General features: G+C 41.5%; 2 protein-coding genes across 2 annotated transcripts; one reads left to right on the top strand and one right to left on the bottom strand.

Moving 5' to 3' along the window:
- Positions 1–1,577: 1,577 nt before the first annotated feature.
- On the bottom strand, positions 1,578–5,306 carry LOC308297310 (runt-related transcription factor 3-like; the record flags this gene model as incomplete). The annotated part of the gene is made up of 6 exons (XM_080740723.1): positions 1,578–1,939; positions 2,316–2,387; positions 2,815–2,919; positions 3,802–3,961; positions 4,371–4,609; positions 5,219–5,306. The coding sequence occupies 6 exons, from the start codon at positions 5,304–5,306 to the stop codon at positions 1,578–1,580; spliced, it is 1,026 nt and encodes a 341-aa protein (XP_080596849.1).
- On the top strand, positions 5,167–20,210 carry supt3h (SPT3 homolog, SAGA and STAGA complex component). Its single transcript, XM_080740520.1, has 12 exons — positions 5,167–5,240; positions 6,267–6,373; positions 9,825–9,909; positions 10,806–10,892; positions 11,399–11,492; positions 12,762–12,907; positions 13,236–13,311; positions 13,553–13,665; positions 16,438–16,542; positions 17,410–17,538; positions 18,562–18,651; positions 19,777–20,210. The coding sequence occupies exons 2-12, from the start codon at positions 6,294–6,296 to the stop codon at positions 19,816–19,818; spliced, it is 1,047 nt and encodes a 348-aa protein (XP_080596646.1). The 5' UTR covers positions 5,167–5,240; positions 6,267–6,293; the 3' UTR covers positions 19,819–20,210.
- The last annotated feature ends 4,650 nt before the right edge of the window (positions 20,211–24,860 follow it).

Consider the following 24,860-nt stretch of genomic DNA (forward strand, 5'->3'; position numbering starts at 1 on the left):
TCCAGGAAAGAAAACCTTAGCTAATAATATAAGCGGGATTCAGGGAAATAAAACCCAGACTGTTCTCAGGCATTTGAGGGGACACCCCGGTCACGGGCTCTGTCACAGGAGACTGACCACCTATCCAGCAGAGGCTGCCATATTTTCAAAAAGAGATCGTCCTTCTTAATAATTGAGTACCGAATTCTCTCCATATGGAGCACGTTGCCCAGGTCTCTGAGCCATTGCTTGAATGAAGGGCTAGATTCAGATTTCCATTGTTGTAAAATTAGACGTTTAGCCAACAATGTGCAAAGGGAGATCGCTCGGCCTTCGGATGATTTAATAGAAGGATTGAAGGTAACATGTCCAAACATAGCCAATAGTGGATCAGGGTCAATGGTTTTTTTAAGGGCTTTTGATAGGTAATCAAAAATGAGGGACCAGTAGGAATTCAGTTTTGGGCAGAACCAGAACTGATGGGCAAGTGTGCCTGTCTCAAGTTTACATTTATCACACAAGGGAGAGGTATTAGGGTATATGGCGTGTAACCTTGACTTTGAGTAGTGTAGTCTGTGGACTACTTTGAATTGAACCAAAGTGTGTCTAGCGTTTATGGAGCTGGAGTGTATATTGCTCAGGATTGACTCCCATACATCCTCTGGAATTGGAATGCTCAAATCCTTCTCCCAGTCGATCCTAGATTTATCACTGGATGTTGGCACAGAAGCATGGAGGATGTCGTAAAAGAAGGAGACCGAGCCCTTAATGCCAGGTGTATGCAGAAGAATACTGTCTAATGTGTTATGTCTTGTTAACTGTTCAAAGTGGGGTATATGAGTCCGAAGGTATGCTCTGATCTGGAGAAATCTAAAGTGGTGAGCTGACGGTAAATTATGAGCCCTTTGCAGTTGTTGAAATGACATGAGGATACCCTCGGAATACAGGTCTAAAATAGTGACAATATTTTTATCCTTCCAAATGGAAAACACACGGTCTGACAAGGCTGCAGGGAAGGCGTGGTTCCGACAGATTGGACTATCCAAGTAGACTTTGGGCAGTTTAAGAAAAGACTGAATTTGGTTCCAAATTTTCAAAGAATTGATAATAACTGGGTTCGTAATGTATGATGGTAGTTTACGCTTGGGAGGATTGTTGAGCAGTGCAGTAAGAGAGGTAGGCCTGACGGAGGCCATCTCAGTCTGCAGCCAGGCTGGGGTATTTAAGAGATCGGCTGTCGGATGACTGCGCCAGTAGGAGAGCGCGTTCAAATTGGCTGCCCAATAGTACAGTTTGAAGTGTGGAAGACCGAAGCCCCCCTCTGCCTTGAGCTTACACAAGTGGTTTTTAGATATCCTTACAGCCTTGTTATTCCAAATAAAGGATGACACAATTGAGTCCAGCTTTTTGAAATAGTAGAGAGGTATAAACACAGGCAAACATTGGAAAATGTAGAGAAATCTAGGCAGAGCAACCATTTTTATTATAATAGAATAAAGGCAATTAAATATAAAAAAATAAAAAACACACAACAGAAGTAGAATAATTTAAATAAAAGTGTGAAAGTGAATAATCGATCAATACACTGACATCGGGCCTCAATAGGGCCTCCAGACAGGCTCCTCCCCTCTGGCAGAAAGACACACCCCTTCAACGTGACTGATCAGCGGAGCCGAGACGTTGCGTTGCTCCCCTGTGGTGTGGATGTGTTGGTTTGACCCGTAGTAGAAGCTGCCCGGCTGGAACAGACCACTGTGGTTGAGAGGGTTGGGAGGAGGAGGAGGAGGATGTGGGGGCATGTAGTGGTGGGGGTACGGCGGCGTGGGGGTGGAGTAGGGCATGCTGGACGATATGTGGTGCAGTCTGGGCGTTGGAGCGAAGGGTGACGTCAGAGACGTAACCTGGCCCCGAAACGATGTCTCATGATGGGCCCAAAGAGAGGAGGAGAGAGGCCTGCAGTCTGGAGAGAGACAGAGCGGGAGAGAATCACAATCAACTTTTATTGTCACAACACAGGTTTACAGGTGTATAACAGTGGGTGAATTTTCTTTCCATTTCCTGGAAAAACAACAGTTTTGACAAGACAATTTCAATTGGATGTTTTCCATTAGTTTTGTGCCATCAGTGTCTAAAACAGTGCTTCTCAAAGTGGATTCCAGGGACTCCTGGGTTCCTTTAGGGGGTCTAAATTGACCCATACAAGTATGTAACTCTGGCAGTGTACAAACGGAACCAAATTTGGTTCCATTTGTACACTCAAGAGTTAAGGGGAGACCTTGAAATCTGAAAGTATGAGAAACACTGGTCTAAAAGATAACGTCTCTCCCAGACAATACCAGAGGATGCTTGACTGCTGACGCTGCTGGAAGACCTGCATGTTCCTGACTTCATCTCCTTTTGTCTCTGCCCTAACAGAGAGAGAGAGAGAGAGAGAGAGAGAGAGATAGAGAGAGAGAGAGAGAGAGAGAGAGGTGGAGGCAAGCATTAATTTAATTGATAGCAGATCCTTGGTAACATTTGTTGCTTGATTTTAACTGAATCTCATTCCAATTTCCAAAGCTAGTTATTACTATACTGTTGTCTTGTCAGATTATGTGTGTGTGTGTGTGTGTGTGTGTGTGTGTGTGTGTGTGTGTGTGTGTGTGTGTGTGTGCGTGCGTGCGTGCGTGCGTGCGTGCGTGCAAGCTTTCATTTGCCCTGACAAACCACAGCAACAGTAAACAGGCCTCCACACGCACACACACACACACACGCACACACACACACACACACACACACACACACACACACACACACACACACACACACACACACACACACACACAGCATACTAACGTCTTGGCAGGCGGGGTCCGTCCACAGTGATTTTGATGGCTCTCTGCAGAGTAGCGATCTGAGGGGGCTGGGTCAGCACGTTGATTGACATGTTGAAACTCTTCCCTGCAGGAATAATACATACCATACACACCATCAATGAGCAATGTGACACACGCAAAATCTACCTTCTGGACTGGTCTAACTCAGTGGTTCTCACAGCCCATTTAGGCCGTGTTACCCCCACAAAACAATCATATTTGAAATAGGGACCCCCCACATAAGAACCTGGATTTGTAGTTTAGGCATTACATTTAGTTTGACTCAGTTCCAAAAATTGCGAAAATAGCCAAATATCTTGTAGATTTGTAAACCTTTCCCTCTTTATATAATTTGACACTGTGGCCAATGTTTGATCAGTTTTTATAGTATAGTTTGTTGATTACTTTTGATGCAGAATTGAGCTTTTTATTTTCTTTTTTTGAAAAAAAAAGAATAACAAGTGGGGGTCCGGGCCCACAAGTTGAGAACCGCACTGATCTAACTCAGTGGTTCTCAAACTTTTCAGGCTGCGACCCCCAAACTAATCATATTTTAACTGAGGACCCCCCACCCTGACGAGCACTAAGAGTTGAGGCATTATATTTTGCATAACACGGTTCTATTGTGAAAATAGCAGATCTACATGCTCACAACGCCTCACGTTGTGAGCATGTAGATCTGCTATTTTCACTATTTCTGCCTCCAATATTTGACAATTTGGCCAATGTTTAATTTGACATTTCAGAGGTATTAAAAAGTCCTTAGATTGTCACTTTAGAAATGTGCAGATACCCTCTATACACTCAAACTTTATGTTAGTTTGTTTACTGTTGAGAGAGAAAACAATGTTACACATTAAGTTAATCATCTGGGGACCTCCCAAAATAATTTTGGGGTGACGAGGACCTCCTCGTCACCCCCCTGGGGATCCCAACCCACAGGTTGAGAACCACTGGTCTAACTAACCTCTCCCGCTGCGTCCTATGAAGCGGAGGTCATTGAAGTGGGCGTGGCCTTGCTTCATGATGGCGGTGGCGTTGCGTAGTTCGGCGCTGCTGTTGTCATCGTTGCCAGCCATCACTATGACGCCCACGCCGTCTGGGACGTCATCGCTGAGAGCAACCACCTGGAGGGAGGGAGGGAGAGAGAGAGAGAGAGAGAGAGAGAGAGAGAGAGAGAGAGAGAGAGAGAGAGAGAGAGAGAGAGAGAGAGAGAGAGAGAGAGAGAGAGAGGAAGAGGGGAGAAGAGATAGACAGGCAAATAGATGGGTTCATTAATTCCTACAGGCATAGCCTCTTGCAGTGGGAACCATATCTGTATCTGTCTGCCGGGCACTGATCCACACCGCGGCAGGGAACGCATGTGCCAATTCTGAAGCCGGTGGGACGAACGGTTACACGTACGCACGCACGCTTACAGAGACTTCTCGCATTTATTTTAAGAAGATGTTAACTCCATAGACACATACAAAATATAAAATAGTACAAAACTATGGCACATTGGCACCACCTCTTTAAAAGTAATGAAATACTAACAGTGAAGGTTCTAGGCAGGGTCTTGTTGCATCTCCAGTGTTGAGGCAGGCTGCTGCAGAGGAAGTTAGGACTGTCGGTGTGGACCAGGCCTGGGAGTGGAGTGACTGTGCTCCTTTGGTGGGGCTGTGGCTGAGTGAGGGGCCCCTGGAGGGGCCTCACGTCCTGGCACTCTGGTGGATGAGTGCTGGGTGGTGGTGGTGGTGGTGGTGGTGGTGTGAGCCTTCGTTTCACCAGGGGATCTAAAGGAAGAAATAGAGGGATGACCTCCCTGTGTTGTTTATTGCACACAAAACAGAGTCTGCGTGATGATCAAGTCATCAAAAACAGATATAGATCTCTCTCTCTCTGGGCTATATATATAATATTTTATATATGCTTTTATATACATAATATACATTATATATATTATTTAAATTATTTATATAAAACTATAATGATTAATAATGTATATTATTACACACACACACACACACACACACACACACACACACAGTGACACACACACACACACACACACACACACACACACACACACACACACACACACACACAGTGACACACACACACACACACACACACACACACACACACACACACACACACACACACACACACACACACACACACACACACACACACTTTTAAGATAACATTCTCCTGAACCTCGAATCCATTGGCATTCTGACCTAAAACGTTTGTATCCGAGAGCGAAGAAAAACTACAATGACCAGAGTGCGTGCGTCGGCTCGGTGGCAGGAGCTACGTCATCAAAGCGCGTTACGAACAGACCGAACAAACGGAACAAACAAACAACAAACAAACAGAGGAAAAAAGTTGCAAGTGGTTGCAGCTGAACGTCTTCATAGATCTGTGAGTCTTTCCTTCATGTCTGTGTCCCCATGTTCCTCTCTGTGTGTCCTGTCTGTTGTCTCTCATCGCCGTCTATGTGTGTGTGTGTGTGTGTGTGTGTGTGTGTGTGTGTGTGTGTGTGTGTGTGTGTGTGTGTGTGTGTGTGTGTTGTTTATGACCGCAATGTTTGAATAGGAGGGAACTGGTCTGTATTATCATTCAGATTTTACTGCCGGAGGGGAAGTTAGTGGTCACAGCCACCTGTGTGTGTGTGTGTGTGTGTGTGTGTGTGTGTGTGTGTGTGAGAGAGAGAGACAGACACAGAAGAAGTCAGGTGTTCATAAGCTGTGTTGATTTTGCACCACTCTGTTCTGCTATGTTGTTATTCTAAATCCATTACTGTAAATAACTTTGCCCTATGTTTACCACCCGGCTTGCAGCCGCTATGATTGATTTTAAGACTTGGTTAGACAGAAATGAGGTGCAGACAGACATTTTGAGCTAAAAGAATTGACCTAAATCAGTGGTTTTCAACCAGTGGTCCTTGAGGGGGTTCCAGGTGGTCCCCAGCTAAATGATGGGACAGTTGGTAACCAAATGGACCCTTATAGATCTTTAACTCTTGAGTGTAAAATGAAACCTACCCTCGAGTTAAATTATTGTTAAACATCTGCATTACTTAATTTACAAGACTGTGTCTCAACACTTCTCACTCAACAGTAAACAAACCAACAAGTGTACAGCACATTTCTAAAGTGACAATTTAAGGACTATTTATTAACTTAAACATTGGCCAAATATCAAATATTAGAGACAGAAATTGTGAAAATAGACGATCATCTGCTATTTTCACAATAGAACCATGTTATACAAAATGCAATGTCTCAACTCTTAGTGCTCGTCAGGGTGTGTGGGGTGGGGTGGGGTGGGGGGATCCTCAGTTAAATATATGATTATTTTGTGGTCCTGAAAAGGTTGAGAACCACTGCTCTATATACGGACCCCCCTGTGTGTCTGGAATAAAGCTTGAATGTAATGTGTGTGCAGGGTGAAGTGGTTCTGAGCAGCAGTCCCATGGCCAGCTCTGCTCCCTCCAACTCTAAAGACAGACCCGCTCCAAGGGCCAGCTTCATCCCAGAGCTACAGAGCATGATGTGAGACACACTACAACGCACACACAATTATTACATGATCACCTAATTGCAATTATTATTTTGTCATAATCGTCATGGTCATTTCCATGTTAATAATGTTTGTATATGTCCGTATACAAACTCAAAAAGCGTCACAATATGACACATTTTTGAGCTTGTTGATCGTCTAATTCCACTATTAATGTTTCTTTTTGGGGACTGCCCATAAGTCCGAAGGTTCATTAGTCCGAAGGTTCATTAGTCCGAATTTAGTTAGGGTTACTAAGGTTAGGGTTAGGCATAGTATTCTTAACAAATTCGGACTAATGAACCTTTGGACCAATGCCACATTGATTGCCACAAAGGAAAAAATATATAATATAGTATATATATATATATATATATATATATATATATATATATATATATATAGTATATATATATAGTATATATATATATATATATATATATATTTCGTTTTTTACAAAATTGTCAATATATTTGTTTTAGACATCATAGCTCAGTTTTTATTTTGTTGAATTTACAAAATACACAATTTGTCTCCAGATGAAGACCTTTTTTTAATGCCTCTGGCTCAAAAAAAGAGAGAGAGAGACCATTATGGAATCAAAACAGGCCAAATTCAAGAGTCAAACTAAATGTAATGCCTCAACTCCTACATTCCAAGTGCTTGTCAAGTTGGGGGGTTCAAATAGGATTATTTTGGGGGGTCACGGCCTGAAAAGCAGTGTTGTTTTTGACAGCAAATTTTGATTTGGTTTTAGTCATAGTTTAGTCACCTGAAAAGTTTTAGTTTTAGTCAAATTTGAGTCAACTAAATATCATAAGATTTTAATGGCGACTAAATCTACAGTTGATTTAGTCAACTAAAATGTATTTTGGCAGGCCTTGATGGCATTGCAATGACTGATTTTACACTTGGTTGTGTGCTGAAAATAGCCGATCTACAAGCTCACAGCGCGTCGCAGTGCAACGCGTTGTGAGCTTGTAGATCTGCTATTTTCAGCACGCAACACCTGAGAGCAACCAAACATAAAATGACTCTCTTCTCCACTAGTCCCTCCCTAACGATTTAGTCTAGTTTTTATTTTGTTGACGAAATTGTCAATATATTTAGTCTTAGTTTTAGTCACCACACTCACAGCTTAGTTTTTATTTAGTTTTAGTCAGTGAAAAAAACGCAGTCGACAAACATTTTTCGTCATAGTTTTAGTCGACGAAATCAACACTGCTGAAAAGGTTGAGAACCACTGACCTAGTACGAGAGAGAGACAGTGACACAGACAGACAATAAATAGAAAGACTGACCCCAATACAGCATTGGGCTGGTACTTCCAAATAGGCTGTTTGAAGCCATGGCAACCTGTTCCACTGAAATAATAGAGACAGTTAGCACAGTGCATCATGATCATACACTCACATTAATCATTAAAATGATATATTCTGTGTTTACATAGACATAACATTTATACATATTGTTATTATTTCTAATAACATTTGCAATAAAGAATGATTGTGAAGCTCTCAGCCTTGCAGTGACAGGTTGTGTGAGGTTTGTGCACGACACCATTGTATGTCAAAGTCACAACAAGGCTTTGATTAATCAGATTAATCAATTTGTTTGATTATTATTTTTTGAATAAGAAAGGAATCAATACAGTTGCAGCCGAGAGTAAGGGAAGACAATTTACCATTTACAATATAGGCATTTAGCAGACGCTCTTCATCCAGAGCGACTTACAGTAGTAAGCAAGGTAAACACACAAACATCAAATGCATAAAGAGATAGTGTAGTGCCTCAGTAAACTAGGATTAAACCTAGAACCTATCATCAGTCTAAACATTATAATATCAATAAATAATATGTACATTGAAACCAGATCAATTTACAAAATGAATCCGAATAGACAATGGAATGGACAGAGCAAATGTTCTAAAATTCATCTCATTTTAGATTTTAGCGCTGCCTTTGTGCCGCGCTGCGAGCTTGTACATCTGCTATTTTTTAATATTTTTGAAAAATCTTGAAAGTTTTTGAAAAATATTTTAATCATTTTGAATTACAACTGAATTGCAACTATAGTACATTTTAAAATGTTCTTGAATCCCCTACAATACTAAGTTTTGTGTTCAAATAAAAAAGTTTAATTATAATAATAATGCTTTGACAGATGCAGATTAGACACCCACTAAAACACCAGGATTTTTTTTATTATATATTCTAACTTCTTGCTAAATCCGGCTTATTTACATGAAATCATGTTATGTGTATTGACTGTAATGTTCATTAATATTCACTGTCCCTGAAATTAATAAAGTAAAAAGCATATCTTGATGTCCTGCTACAGTACATAATTGCATTCATACTTTTTGTCTTGCTTTGTTTAAACAGATCTGATCTTTTTTTTTTTTTACTTCTCCTTATTGCGCTCTAAATTGTGGAAATTCCATTTATGCTCTGACAGCTCACCTGTAAGAATGTCAAAAAGTGTGTGTGTGTGTGTGTGTGTGTGTGTGTGTGTTTTGGGGTACTCACCGAGTGTGGTGTGTGTGTGTGTGTGGGCTCGGCCTGTGGAGTAGAGATGTGGTGTTGGTGGTCAGACAACCCGATGACCAACTAAACCCCAAAACCTACACCTGTCTAAACCTTAAAACCAATTGTCTGACTTAAGCCAACCTCCAAACCTGAAGCCAACCTGCCCACAACCCCCAGCAGCACAATTCTATCCCAGTCCCTGGGACTGAAAGCCTTTAGCCAGCCAACCACAGCTCAAAGGAAGGGGGCAGAGGGAGGGAAGGATGGAGGTAGAAAGAAAGAAGGGAAAAGAGAAGGAATGGGCAAAGGACAGTCATTCAGGATGTGGCTTTACGTTACTCGTCTGGTATCGTGGAAGTGGTATGCCTGTATGCAAATTGTGGCCAGGCCTAATTGTGGCATGAGTGGTGTGTAGGATGTTTCTCTCTTCTGTGTTTGTATATGTGTATGGACGTGTGTGTGTATATGTGAGTTCTGGGTGTAGTTTACTGTGAGGTATAGGCATATTTAGACAATGTTTTTATTTGTCATTCGTGCCTACATTGGTTTGGCTGTGAGATGACACGGCTTTGATGTGAGGTATCTTCAAGCACATCAAGTACTTTCTAATCAATTTCTAGCCAATACTTGCTGTGTTTGTGCACTGTATGTGACATGCCATGGTTCTCCAATCTCCATTAGGATTGCAGAAGGTATTTGCACTGTTTTCTTAAATAAAATAAGATTAATTGATTAATTTGGCATGGAGTTACTATTAAAAGTTTACAATCCATAAATATATACTGTATGGTATACGTCATATGGTATATGGTATACGTCATAGACGATGACTTGAAGTCATCGTCGGTTGTATTTCATGGTCTTTGTGTTGAGTATTCCTCTGTAACTCTGCTTCCAACTTGGCCTGTGTGTTAGGTTTGCTCTGGGAGACGCTCGCAGGCCACTGCCCGAGACCGCAGCTCTGGTAGAGGACATTGTACACACACAACTCATCACAATGGTAATCCACTTTTACACACTTGAGCTCGTTCCCTACTATACTTTTCTATAGCCATGGAGAAGACTCCTTTTCTGATTGGCTTGCAGTTGTCTGTTAATACTGTATGTGGATACCTCAAACATATTGTGGTACCGGGCAACAGTTTAGTCTATTTTCCAAATTAATGATCACTTACCAGGAACACACACCGGACAGAAAGCTGTTTGTTGGACTACAATGATGTTGCACTCTCAGACACAATTATAAAGCCGACGTGTTCTAGTTTTTAGCCACTTTCAAACTGGTGTCCCTATTTTGGGCATGTTATTAAGAAAAAATGACAATATTTATCTATAGAAATTCAGAAATGGCAGATCTACAAGCTCACAACATGTTGAGATGCGTTTGTGGCTGTGTAGATCAGCTATTTGAGAATCTTCTATTTTTTAAATGAATAAAATATTTAAGGTGTTCTACAAAATATATGTAGGCCTAATTATAGAGGGCAATTATAATTAATGTATTAACACATATTTGGCTTATTAGCCAGGGATCCATTTAAAGCAAGGCCAGGAAGTTCTTCCAGGACCAGAACCAGGTCAGGGTTGCCGGGAACTCTTGGTACGAATGGACAGTATAAGAATCTGATGTGTGGAGTATGGCCCAGAGACACATGCTCTCTCTTCTCGTCCATGTTCAGTACTCTGAACATTATCTCTAGAAATGACACACCAACTGACCTATGGTCAGTGTTGTTTTTTTGTTTGTTTTTCTCTCGTAACTGAATGCCCTACTTTATCATACTACTTTATAATCCTGAAAAGTAACAGTTTTGGACATGAGGTTTCCACTGACCGTCTGGGACGATATTATGTAGATTATCTAATTGCTGTTGTATGCATGCTTTTGTTGATTAGCTTCAGCAGGCGTGCGAGGGGGCGGTCTTACGAGGGTCAAGGGTCATTTCAGCTGAGGACATCCTCTTTCTGATGAGGAGAGACAAGGTAAGTCGATAGATACACATTCACACACCATGAAGATCGCCAGATAGAGGATAATACATTGTATGTAGAGCTGAAGTGGTTAATGTATGTTTTGTAATAATAATCCACATCTACAAAGTAACTAGTAACTAAAGTTTTCAAAGTTGCACGCCTGAAAATTGCAGATCTACAAGCTCACAGTATGCCGCTGCGTGGCGTGTTGTAACCATGTAGATCTGCTATTCTTGGTGCACATCACAATGCATAACCACCAGGTATAAATCGGCATGAACATGTTTTATTTACTGTGCGTTTGATGTTAATATTTCTTCCCACTGTATTTATTGAGATGGTATTATACATGTTTTTTTTTTTCTCCTTGCATTCATTTATTATACTGTATACTATACAGTGTCTGAGTAACTTGAAAAGCACCTAATGGTTATTCCTCCATTTCCTTCTGTCTTTCTTTTTTCTTTGCTTCATTGTCCCCTTTCTTTTTCATTTTCTGTCTGTTTTGCTGCCAGAGGAAAGTATCCAGGTTATTAAAATATATACAGTTTAGAGATTATAAATCTAAACTCCTCAAAAGCATGGATGAAGACGAGACACAAGACACAGGTACACGCACATTCTTTTTTTTTTTTATTGATTGAATACTTTATTAACAGTTTGTAAACAGTTTCCATTGTGGTCCTGGGTATTCAATTCACATCATTAACGCTAGAAGCAATGAACATAAATGTACGAAAGGAAAAGACAGTCATTGCTTAATTCAACTCTAGGTGCTCTTTCATGGCCATTTGAAAGGAGGGTAAGGAGTTACTCTTTTTGATGTTTGTTGGAAGGGCATTCCACATTTTGGTGGCATACTGTATTGTAGCAGTCGGATGAATTTTGTCCCCATGTTTGTGCTGAAACTGTATTGAGTGATATCAGTTCTAGTTCTCAACAGGCCTGAAAATTAAGGCCCGGCCCTACTGGGCCTTAACTGGGCCGGCCCGACTAATTAGTGTACATTTTAAGTCCTACCCGGCCTGAAAACGTCAGGTGAAAAGAGTCCATTTAGCTTTTAAAATTATTTAGCTGATTGCAGAATGTTATCACATTCATCAAGGTAAATTCATGTTTTATCTGATTTAGTTTGTTGTATAAGAGCCTCTGAAATGAAAAAAGCAAAAGGGAAGGACTAGCCTGATACTGAAATAGTACTATACTGTAGATGCCATGTGCTATAATGTGTATAATATACTGTAGATGTCATACTATAATACAGTGGTTCCCAAACGTTTTAACTCAAGACACAAAAGAGAAATTAGAAGTTTGCTTGGTACCCAAACTAGTGAAAATAGCAGACCAAAACTTGTGGATTTGCTATTTTCACCACTTCTCTCACCAATAAAAAAATATTTGTGTTTATTTTATTTATTTTGCAATCCTTTTGAAAAATGTTGGAATTGTTTTTAAAAACTCATTTGATTGTCAGGATTCAGAGCATTTTTCATGGGAGCATTCAAAAGGCCTCCGCAGGTGTCCTAGAATCGGAAAATAATCCTTGTCCAGGCACGACCATCCAAACGGGAAAAAGGGGGTATTTGCTTGCGACCCATAAAATGATCCCACAACCCAAAAAATGGGTCCCGAGTCCCGACTCACTGTTCTGGAAACAGTGGGTTCTACAATAGAATGTGAAATGTAGTACATTTTAGGCGTTCTCTGCAGAGACACTGCACAACGAAGAGAAGGTATACGTTAACTGGTGGCAGTGGCACCTACAGCAGCTTACTTGTCTTACCTGCTAAAAGAATGCCTAGAATGTCTGTGTGCTCCAGTAGGTTTCTTGATACCGATTATGTCTTTAAACGTCTCAAACCCATGTGTGTCTTGTAGACAGGTGGGGGAGTGCTGTCGCTGGGAATAACCAGCGGAGGCAGCGCTTGGCTCAGGACTTCCTGGTGTGGATGGATCACACCGGAGAGCTGCTGTCGTTGGCTGAGAGACAGGACGTGGATCCTATCAAACAGGAGCGACTGGAGGTCAGGGTTTAATATTGTGAATTCATAGTGATTATCAAATAGATCTTCATATCACAAAACGTTGTGGGTCCGTTTTTAGCCCAAGGAATGTTTTTCGTACAAAACAAATGCTTGCAATGGATTCAGAATCATGAAAAACCCCTAGTTTGACCACTTAACATGCTACTTAAAGCTTTTTTGGGGGGTATTTATTTCCTGTATGGTGTATATAGTAAGTAAGTGAATGGGACCCCACCTTTCAACAGCTGTCAAAAATTCCCCTGGGGATTTTGAATTTCTAACTTTTTGTTAATATCCTCTGACTATTATGATACATTTGTGTTTTCAGCGCATCGAGCGTCATACTCGCAACATGGATCAGAATCATTACTCAGAGTTCTGTGAGAGCCGACAGCTCAGCTTCGGTAAGACTGCTGAGAACATTATATTAGGCCTTAGGCCATCTGTTGTTTTTATCTTGTTCTATCATTTTGCCGGTCACATTGTCAACTGTGTGTGTGTGTGTGTGTGTGTGTGTGTGTGTGTGTGTGTGTGTGTGTGTGTGTGTGTGTGTGTGTGTGTGTGTGTGTGTGTGTGTGTGTGTGTGTGTGTGTGTGTGTGTGTGTGTGTGTGTGTGTGTGTGCGCGCGTGTGTGTTTGGGTTTAGCTAAAAAGGCATCCAAGTTCCGGGACTGGTTGGACTGCAGTAGTCTGGAGGTGAAACCCAACAGCATCGCCATGGAGATCCTGTCATATCTGGCCTATGAGACGGTTGCCCAGGTAACGTTGGCCTCAAGTTCCTGGTGTTGTGCAAGGAAAGTTTAGGAGGAAGGGAAACACGTGACGCCGGGGATGCGCCATTGACCGGCCATGACGCAGACCTGCCAACCCGTACGCATTTTGCGTACTAAGCACGCATTTTAAGGCTCTGTACGCAGGTACGATATTTCCCCTCATTGCTACGCAATTTCGGGGAATGGGCGCGGCCCGCGGCGTGGTATAACAACACATTCTGCAGCAGCAAACGAGGCAAAGATTTTTGCAACCTGCCGTGTAGTTCCTCCCAGGCACCACTTGAAAGGTGTGTGAATGGGGCGCATGGCGCTGGGGAGCACTAGAACAGAAGATATGCTCGTTTTTTTCGGCAGAAGAAGAATTGAACCGGATGCCATGCGTTTGTTTTGGTTTTCAGCGCGGTGCAGCATGTACACTTACGCTACAGTAGTACTCATCATAGAGTTATAATAAGAAGCTACTCATCTCATCTCATAGCTATCGCCGCCCGGTTTGTACAACGGCGATATTAATACGATTAATTTATAAAGAAGATAAACGGAGAATGGCCGTGTTGTGCGATTCATCGGTGTCGCCCCTACAATGCTGCCGTGCAACGAGTAGTCTGACTAACAGGTAATATATTAAGATAACACTCAGCTAAGGTGAATTCACATGTCAGCAGCCACGATGGTGAGAATGAAATGGTTGTTATGGTGTTGTCGCTCCTCTCCGCGACGCGGTTAGGGTTTTAATCAAGTGAATCAATAATATTATACTATTAAACTGCGGTCGCCCCCGCGACAGCTTGTTGTGTATGAAGCCTGTGTTATACTTCGTCATACGACGGTGTTGCACGTGAGCGAAGTCGGGAAATGTCAAAACTTGTGACCAGGTACAATGAACTGTAGCATACATTGACCATGATTAGGCTTTAGAGTAAAGATCCAAACGAATGAAAATAAAATACTGGGCTCCCTGTTCCACTATCTCTAAATGAGTATGAATGGAGGAATTTAATAGGGGGACTATGTGTATTGTCAAAAACATTAAAGTTTTACTATGTAACTTTTTTTATAAAACAAATCTTAAAATTGTCCTAACTGTTAAATCGCTAAAGTTTTAGAACACCCACTCCGTTATTTTCAGCTTCTGAAGCCTTCTCTTTATATGTTTTCTATGAGCCGTGAGGGGGGGAGAATTTCGCGCCATGATTACGTAATCTGCATCATCTGTATACGTTGTGTATACGTTGCCCAATCACATCGCCGATCATGCACACATGGTACACTACCGGCCAATGCAGCGCATCTTGAAGTGGGGTCGCCATATTTGTAGTCGCCCGTGTGTCTCTTTACTCAAAAGGTAATTCTCGCCTACCAGGCAGGGTGAAATAGTCCGTTTCTCCGGAATGCCTGAACGCACAGGAACCAGGGACCCCTCTAAAGATAGCTCTCGGCGTTGTGGAGGCAGACGCGGGGGTGTGAAGGTACGAAAAACGGGCGAAAGACGCGAACGCGACCGCGGTTTGCTATATGGCTACTGACCACTAGTTGAGAATCTTACACAGTATAGCTTTAAAGGTGAACAAGTTATTTATCACCTGTGAATATATGAAGACATTAATGGTTTGTTAACAATGAGTAGCCTGTATCCTCTATGAATGAATATACAGACTAGACGGTATTTGATCTATACACAATGTAGGCCTATATATCAATTAATGAATGCACTAGAAACCTACATGAGTTGAATACTTTCAACTTCATGCAAATCATGCACAGAAAGGTGGTTTTATTTAGGCTGCTCAATTAACAATGTTTAACAAAGACACAGGTAAATATTTAAAGGTAAATAGCCTACCTGACAATGTAAAGCTATTTTGCTATTTGAATAACATGATTATGTTGATGTATGTTCATTCATTAAGTCACTGGTGAGACTGTTTTGCTAGTCTATTGGGCTAATTGTTAACTAACTCTGAGCAAGTGCAGTTAGTATATTTTATTAAAGATTTGTCAACAATATTGCCAAAGCAACATTACTGTATTGCCTGGTAATACTAGCCTACTTTTTCTCCAGACCAAATGGCATTTTTATTTAAAAGGTTGTTCTAACATCTTGCCTCCTCCTATTAGTGTAAGTCAAGACATGCAATGTGCTACATTTCTGGTGTGAAATTTTGTTAACATAACTGTAAAGGTCCCACCCAAAAAGGTGCATGGAACCCCCCAAAATATACACTGTTTTGTGCGGGAAAACAACAAAAATTCGGCGCCGCGCGGGCGCTGCGGGCGCCGCGCGGGCACTTCGTGCCCGCGCATGAGTACTCAAAAAAATTTCCCAGGGTTGGCAGGTCTGCATGACGCTCACCGTAGGTGCCAAAACTCGCACCGGAAGTGCGATGAAATACTTGGCAGTGAATGGAAACCGGCTAGACCAGCTCATGAACAAACACTATTTATGAACGATTTATTGATGTAAACAGCGGGAGATACCGTTTCTGTCTCGGAAGTATCGCAAGATCTGGTTGCCAGACAGGAAACAGTGGACAGTCTCGCAATATTTGGATTGTTCCGAAACATACTTTGTGCTCCTAATCGGCCTCAGAATTTTTATTTCAAATTTTTCGTTTATAGTTTGCCCTGCATGCGATTTCAAGAGTGAAATTTTTACTCAAGAGCAAAATCCTCTTTGTTACCCATGTCACTAGATCCATAAACATTCACTTAACGACATGGCTTGATTACTTTTCTTTGTGTCTTTCTTGCTATACAGATTGTAGATCTGTCTCTGTTGGTGAAGCAGGAAATGACGTCAAAGACCAATCCTATCAGCCACGTGATCTCTGCCAGCTATATCCACTACAGTACACACACTGAGGTACATGCACAGTCGCACCCTCTCATACGTCTTCTACTACGTAAAGTTCAAGTTGTTGTGGTGAGTGGTGGTGTCTGTGGCGAGGGCACACAGATATGCTAATATACTGTATATTTGACTCTGAGGAAGTCAGAAACATCAGTCACCCCTGCAAAATAAAGGATGTGCAGACCAGTCACTTGAGGTTTGTTTCAAATGTAAAGTGCAATAGAAATATAATGTCTTAATATTATTATAGTCGAGTGCTCCAGTATATTTTATTTGGGTAGTGCTCGAGTATATTTTATTTACTTCTCTCCTGAAGTGTCCAGGTATTATTCTCTCTGATGTAAGTTCTCCCTGTGTGCACAGACGAGCCTCTCTACTTTCAACTGGCTGAAGCGTGCCTGTCTTTGTACCTGTATGCCCGTATATAGACTGTCGCAGCAGCTGTTCACGTTAATTCACGTTATGCAATGCAACTTCCTGGTGCTGACGTCACGGTTGAAGGGGAAAACGCTACTAAAAGCCCATAGAGTTAACACAGAAATCACAAATGTAATGCAATTTCCGAATATGTATGAAATACGGCTAGCATGATCAAGAACACAAGATAGTAAAAGGCACAAAGCGTCATAATTTACTTTACCGTTCGAAATAATGATTTGTTGGCTAGCAATTTCTGTGTTACTTTACCCATCAAAGCTGACCTCAGCACCAGGAAGTTGCTGAGAAATTTGCTGAGTTCGCGTGCGTGGGCGGGCCGTGAATAGGGTCTATAACCCTGCAACGATGGGCAGGCTGATAACAGCCCAAATATGGACCTGTCCGTGGTCAGCGCAAATCTGCATGTCATGTCAACAGCCACTGTTTCTCTCCCTGTGTCAGGAAAAGAAAGACCCAGACTCACCTGAGGCCACTCCCCCCTCCACTCCAGGCTCCTCCCACTCTTCTAAACCCCTTCTCCAGGGTAACGGAAGCCTGGATGGCAGAGCCAGACAAAGGAAACGCAAGAAGGTGTGTGTGTGTATGTGTCTGACACATGAATGTCAAAATAGTAGAACGTTGGCATCTAGAAACATAACCAAACGGTACAGTTTAATGCTGGAAACGTTCAGGAGTGGTTTTGGACTCCAGAGGCTCTCCAGGTGCGGGGTTTGCCAATTGCTCCCGTACATTCTCAAATCACACCTCTCTCTCTTTCACTCACTCACTCACTCACTCACTCACTCACTCACTCACACACACACACACACACACACACACACACACACACACACACACACACACACACACACACACACACACACACACACACACACACATATATCAAAGAACTGCAGACAGAGGCATATTGGAGATGTAAAATATTACCTCATGATTGATGAAAGCAGATATACACTGGCATTATTTGGGGCTTGTTGCTTCTTTTGGGCTTGTTTTCATAGCTTGTTGCTTGTTGGGCTTGTTTTCATAGCTTGTTGCTTGTTTGTTGTGTGTGCTGTGGATTTAGTGGAGCGGTCACGCACGTGAACGCGATCGCAGATTGAATTAACCTCTTAATATTTATGCCTATTTTATTAACCCACAATGTAGCCAACTGCATGTCAAATTGTATTCTATATTTACTTGCATAATGGGGAAACTTTAGTGTTGTCATAATTATGCATTTACCTCGCAGCCACCTCTGTAATTTAAATATTTCATGAATCCATCAGCCACTCTTTAGACTGCTTCGAAGTTTAGACTGAATTTCTCACACCTACTAGGATACTTGGCAGTTCACACAATGGATGGACCATATTCATATGCATCAACCAGGTTGGTCATTGCTGTTAATGCAAGCTGTGACACTCAGCATCGATCGGCAGGGTGCATGTGCGGGTGTGCGTGCACCTTCAAAGGTAGTGGAGCACCGCTCCACCGTCATCTCACCCCTGCTTGTTTCTCTCATTCAATCTGGCAACACTGATACCTGGCTCTGACCATGACTAGCACAGCACTTAAAGTACAGTAAGTAATACTGTTTGTGTTTTTCAGAGCTGTCCTGCTACAGTGGAGCCACCTAGTGGAGCCATCCAGACATATCACATTAGAGAGGCTATCAGAAGATATAACTACAGACACACGGTATGTTCTAGGTTGGACTATTCTAGGTACATCTATCTATGTACAATTTTGAGGTATTTTTTACTTTTTTCAGTATTTAACATTTTCCATACTTTTACTTCTCCACAACATCTCAGAGGCTATTTGCAATACTTATTTTTTTTGTCCATTTGAATGGGCGTTGCAAAACGCTGTCGGACCCGGTATTTCCCCCTTGGCTACTGTTTGGAAATATACAATAGTTACTTTGTCGATTTTTATTATTATTATACATTTCGGCCATTTGAAAATAGCCGACCTACAAAGCTCACAAAGTACATTTTGAATTCCAGACTTTTACTTGTATTTCTATATTGCAGTATTTTTTTATCTCACAAGTCACTACCCCATTATTATGTTTTTGGCTCATTTGTGAGTCTGTGACACAACAACTGTTGGTATCTGTCTGGTTGTCTGTCTGTGTGAGAATGATCTCCACTCTCGCTTAATGTTCGTTCGCGATCCGTAATTTAGCTCTGCAAGCCGCGGGGCTGGATAGATGGAACCAAATGGACCCATGGACTCCATGTATTTACCTCGCTAGTAACAAAAACACCCACAATGGCTGTTTTAAGCCACCAGCTCACATTGAACATAATTCCTCTGCAGTGTCTTGTTGTGTTTCTCTGCTTCTCCTCCTTCGGTGTTGGAGGCGGAGTGTATAGTCAAGTCGCCGACTTGCCGTCCTGTTGGTCGCTTTAACTCTATGGTTGGAGGCGACGACTGCACGTTTTTTCTTTTGTTGTTTCTTGATAAAACCAAGCCAATGTGCGACTCCACTGTCACCTGCCCGTGACTCCACTTTGGTCGGGATCCACAGTTTGAGAACCGCTGTTGTAGATCATCTATTTCCCCCCGAAAAATGTCAAATTTCACTTTTGGGTCTCGAGCTATAACGTTTGCCAACCACTGCTCTAACGCACAAAAATACTTTTTACAAATAATGTGCTATAGTAGAGAAACCAATCTCCTTGTGTGTGTGTGTGTGTGTTTAAATACAGAGTATAATGTTATGTTAGAACATTTGGAGGCCACACAGACGGAAGATATTTTTATCTTTTAACTCATTGTCATTTAGGGGCTCTGTGTTCTTTTTCTCTCTTGCAGGGTTCGTATCGGAGGGGTGGCATGGCCTTCTTGGCCTGTTAAAGAAGAACACTCACTTATGAATGCATATACATATTGAAATTATTTCTGATCACTCACTTTTTGCCTGTGTTAATGCAAGCTAACCACTATCGGTATCCACACACATACAGACTTAAGTTCCAGGCCACTGTTCAAAAATGTAATTCTACTGCGCTTAGAAACTCAGTTGGAGAAACCTCACAGCATGACTGAAAGTTCCTTTAAAAAGTTGAAAAGGTTATTCCTGTTATTTTGTACTTAGTTCTGTATAAATCATAATACCTGTAAGAACTTTATTTTTTATTTTGCATCCACCATAACTAATCCAAAGCCAGTGATTTGACCCGAAAAAGGGTCAAATCACTGGATGGCCAATAAGCATATATTTCTCACTTATAATAGTGAGATGGAATTTCACTGGCCCTGATAATTGTCTTCTGTGTGATCAGTGTACATGAAATAAATGCATATTTACTAATATCATTGCCGTCATCATTCTGCCTGTATATTGCAACGCCTCCTACAGATTACTTGATTCGTACCCAGGGGTCATCAATGTATCCGTACACGGACAAATGTGTCCGTGGCAAGACTTGTCCGTGTCTGCAAATTCAGCATTTTGTTTTTCATTTGTACACTCAGAGTTACAGACCTGTAATGGTCATTCGGGGCTAGCTCTTTATGTGTTTCTGCCTTTCTGGTAATGTTGTATGCTCATTTGCATGTCCATGGCAATAATAGAATTTTGACCAAAATGTCCACAAGCCAGCAAGGCGATGACCCCTGTTTGTATAGAAACGTTGCTTTATGCATAGATAGATCATGGTCAGTCAGTATCATACCATGAACAGAAGAGGAAGTCCGCACACTGTTTGTGAGCTCCAGCGACAACTTTATTTAAGATAACGTTTCAACCCTAGTGGGTCTTCCTCAGGTTTAAAGTTGTCGCTGGAGCTCACAAACAGTGTGCAGACTTCCTCTTCTGTTCATGGTGCTTATTTTTGGTCCAGCACCTGTAAATATTTTGGAGATGTGCGTGCTTCCTCCTCTGCTCAGTCAGTATCATAACCTGCACTCAAACAGAGATCAAATATCTGCATGGATCTCTCTTTATTAGAGGAGAACTATTATGTTCAACATTGATTATTGCCTTTGCACCGTTTACCCCCATTGATTCTATGGGCGTACATTTATTTTAACTAAATTATTGTCTTACGAATGCGACAAAAACAAAACATCTCCATGAATTCAAGTCTCCGTGAGGTGAGTAATCGATAGGAAAAAAGTAATTTTGGGGGTCCCTAACTTGCAATATGAACACTACTCTGCTAAGTGCTAACTGTGGTGTAACTAAAGGCTTAATCTATTGAGTTTTCAAACCATTGAGGTCACTGTTTGGCATATACAGTACTATGCATTGATTGACTGAATACTTTATTAGCAGTTTGCAGAAAAAAGCACAGGAAAGTACAGTTCAATACAACAGTGGTTCTCAAAGTGGGGTCCAGGGACCCCCAGGAGTCCGACCCCCAGGAGTCCTTGAGGGAGTTCCAGGGGGTCCCCAGCTAAATGATAGTTAGGAACCAATGGACCCTTATGGGTACTGTATGTAACTGAGAGTGTTGCAGATGATTGGCTCTTGTGGAAACTTTTGTCATTTCAATTACTATCGAGAGTTTACAAATGGAACACTTTTCAGTGTTACATACCTGTAAGGTCCCTGGACCTCACTTTGACAACCACAGATCTAGCACGTAATCAGAATGGTCCAAGGAGCAATTGATGGAGTGGTGAAGTGGGGTCATGATTGGGGTGTAGAAACATATTAATAGAACGCCTCTGACAATCAATTGTTGTAGCAACCGTATATTACCTTGTTGTTGCTATACCAATAAAACGTAATTTCTATGTGAAGGGATGACATTCACAGCAACACTTCTACACCTGTAATTGCAGTTGGTGCAGGTAACCAATCACACCTGTAGGTGGAGACATTGGCATGCTTGAACAGGTCAACCCAAGGGAAAATGCCTCTTATCACTTCAGGATTAGAGGTGCTGCAAGGGATTTGTTGATGTTGTGAAAGTTGTGTTAAATATAGTAATCACTGCTATATAGAGCAGGGGTCTTCAACGTTTTTGGCCAAAAACCCCTTAGCTGAGAGAGAGATGAAGCAGGGACCCCCTCTCCATATTGTATAAATGTGTGATGCAGATTTTCATCGATTTCATAGATTCATAGACTTGTTTGACAGCACTGTCATCAGTCTATGTTGGATTCGTGTTTTTAGTTAACTTGACCTTGGACTTGGTCTGCTCTTTTTTTTTTACCTCTACACCAAATCTATTTGCCGAAAATAGTGGATCTACAAGCTCTCAATGCCTCGCAGCGCAAGTCGTTGAGAGCTTGTAGATCTGCTATTTTTGGCTAAAGTTCTCCTCAGAATAGCGATGCGAGTGTTTAAGTTGTTAAAAGAATGATCCTATCACAAAGATTTGGTGGCCCCCTGTAGTAACTCTTAGGGGTCCCGGACCCCCTGTTGAAGACCCCTGATATAGAGTGTTTGTTCAGTAACAGGCCTACACATCTCTTTATTAAACATAAATATAAAATAAATGTTCAGGTCAGGATAACTATTTTAACCTATCAGGAGATTAATTGGAAGTGATGAACCACAACAATGAGTAGACAGATCAGTACCTGATCTCAGTCACAGATATAAAAAGCTAGATACCTCATCCGCCGCTGCAGTTCATTGGCGTGACTGGTAAAACAGGACTGGCGGAACTGTGGAACTGTAGAAGGCACTCTGCCCCAGTGGGAAAGAGGGAGTCCCGCATCTGATTGGCCTACCGAGCGTCCCATTCTGTGACGCACAAGGAAGTGTCCTTCAGAATTCCGGAAGCTAGCCAGTCCTCTTTTACCAACGCCCCAGAGCCGGAGGAGGCGTCTACCTTTTTATGTCTATAGTATGGTCTCAGTACACTTTGATAAATGGGTTCTCCCTCCTGAATGGGTGAAATTGGTGTCCCACCTGAAAGAAATATTTTTAGGTATCCGTATCATAGTCCAGTCTGTCTTGAGATATTAAGTTATCTGTAACACTGAACAATAATACATTGTGCCTTAGGGGGTGGTTGCCTTTCATTTTTACATGGTGACACTCCCAGTTGTACCAATTAGACATGATGGAATTCCTATGGGCATTCAAAAGGGACACTATGTTATTGCATCATTAGTCACTCACTCTTTATATTGGATACTGGATGCAGTTGCTGTAAAACTTCAACATGTATATTTTCTTCATTGCTGTGTATTCTTGTTTGGCTTACACACACACACACACACACACACACACACACACACACACGAGTGTATAGAACCCCATAGATAACATGTAAAATACTATTACATTAGAAGATCTATATACTATTACATTAGTAATAGTTGCTTTTTATTTTTATTGAAGCTTGTAAATCTGCTGTTTTACGGTGAAGAGGTTTAGGCGGAGGAGGGGACCTGGAATAGACCCCCTCGAGGACCTCAGTCAATCAAGTATACAACATATTTTAAGCAATAAGCGCATAACAACTTCATCTGCATATATTTCCATTTTAAAACCAAACCGTAAATGGTGAAAGGTGCATTGTGCTTCCAGGAGAAAGGGAGTGCCTTTTAGACATGTGAAATATAATATTTCCGTCTGATGTACAATGTCAAATTATGTTGTCGAATGTGGTTCATTTTCACTTGACCCTCATAGACTTCAATGCATTCTGTAAACTTCTGATTCGCAGTTTGTCACTATACGCCAATAGATGTGTGTGTGGAAGACCTGGCCCCATGAAGTGAACGGGATGACACCACTCTCTCTATACAACAATCTGGGTGCTGCTACACAGGTTGTTGTGTGAACTTGTGTCCTAAAGGGCCAGTGCATGATTATGGCAAGTTGGACGCAAGCAAATGCTAATATGTAAAGCAATAGCTGTTCATAAATGAAAAAGCTGTTTTTGTAATTGTGTAAGAAAAAAACAAAAGTAATCATTTATTTGTAAGAAAATGGGTGCGCATTTAAAGTACTGCATAATTAAAGGTAATGCTCTTGGCGGCCTTTCTCTATCTCTTTATTTTGTACGCATATACATGGGCACGTGCGTGCGTGTGCATGTGTGCATGCCCCTTTTGAGAGCATTAATTTAAATCACAATGTTTGTGATTGTTTAGGATAATTTGTATTCTGGACATGCTTACACTTTTTGAAACAACTTGTATGTGTGGGGTTCAACTGGCACAACATTTTCAGATGGGGGTTTGTGGGGAAAATACACACATACATGAATTAATCTGGGGGTTCATGACATTATTGTATTTGAGAACCAAGTGCGCTATACCAGTGGTTCCCAATCTTTTAGATTTTTCTTTGATTTCTTTCATGAAATAATTTAAACAATCATTGAATTTTGTTTTTAATTCATTAAAGTTTTTGCTTTTTGGGGGGGAATGTTCTTTTTTTTTTTTTATCTTTTGAAATGATAATCATTAATACTAGGGGACTAAGGGACCCATAAAAATGTTTCCGTGGCCCACAAATGGGTCCCGACCCACTGTTTGGGAAACTGTGCCCCCTGGTGGTCACTTAGGGCAGCTCCTTTGCATGGAGGGACATCACCTGATGCAGACGTCAAGTGCAGGCTGCAGCTGCAAACAACTTTGTTTGAGAGCAAGCCTTCAAAGCATTCAAATAATACATACCGGTAGATAGCTAAAGCAGCAGTCACTTCGCACCACGTTTCGAGCTTGTGTATCTGCTACTTTCGCTTGTGACACTGTTGTATGATCAAGTAGGATATTCATTGAAAATATATACATATAATGAGAATTTGCCTCCATACAATGTTTGCAGCTGCAGACAATTCCAGCTGACATCAAGTAGGCCTACTGTATTGCATCTCTTTGTGGTCATCACTTTATAATCTGTGGTGAGTATATCTCTGACAATGTCAGCACTGAGACTTGAACCTGTAACCTTTTGCTCACTGGGTATTCAATCAATCTATTGG

The sequence above is a fragment of the Nannobrachium achirus genome (genome assembly GCF_963921795.1).
Source record: "Nannobrachium achirus genome assembly, chromosome: 13".
Taxonomy (NCBI): Eukaryota; Metazoa; Chordata; class Actinopteri; order Myctophiformes; family Myctophidae; genus Nannobrachium; species Nannobrachium achirus.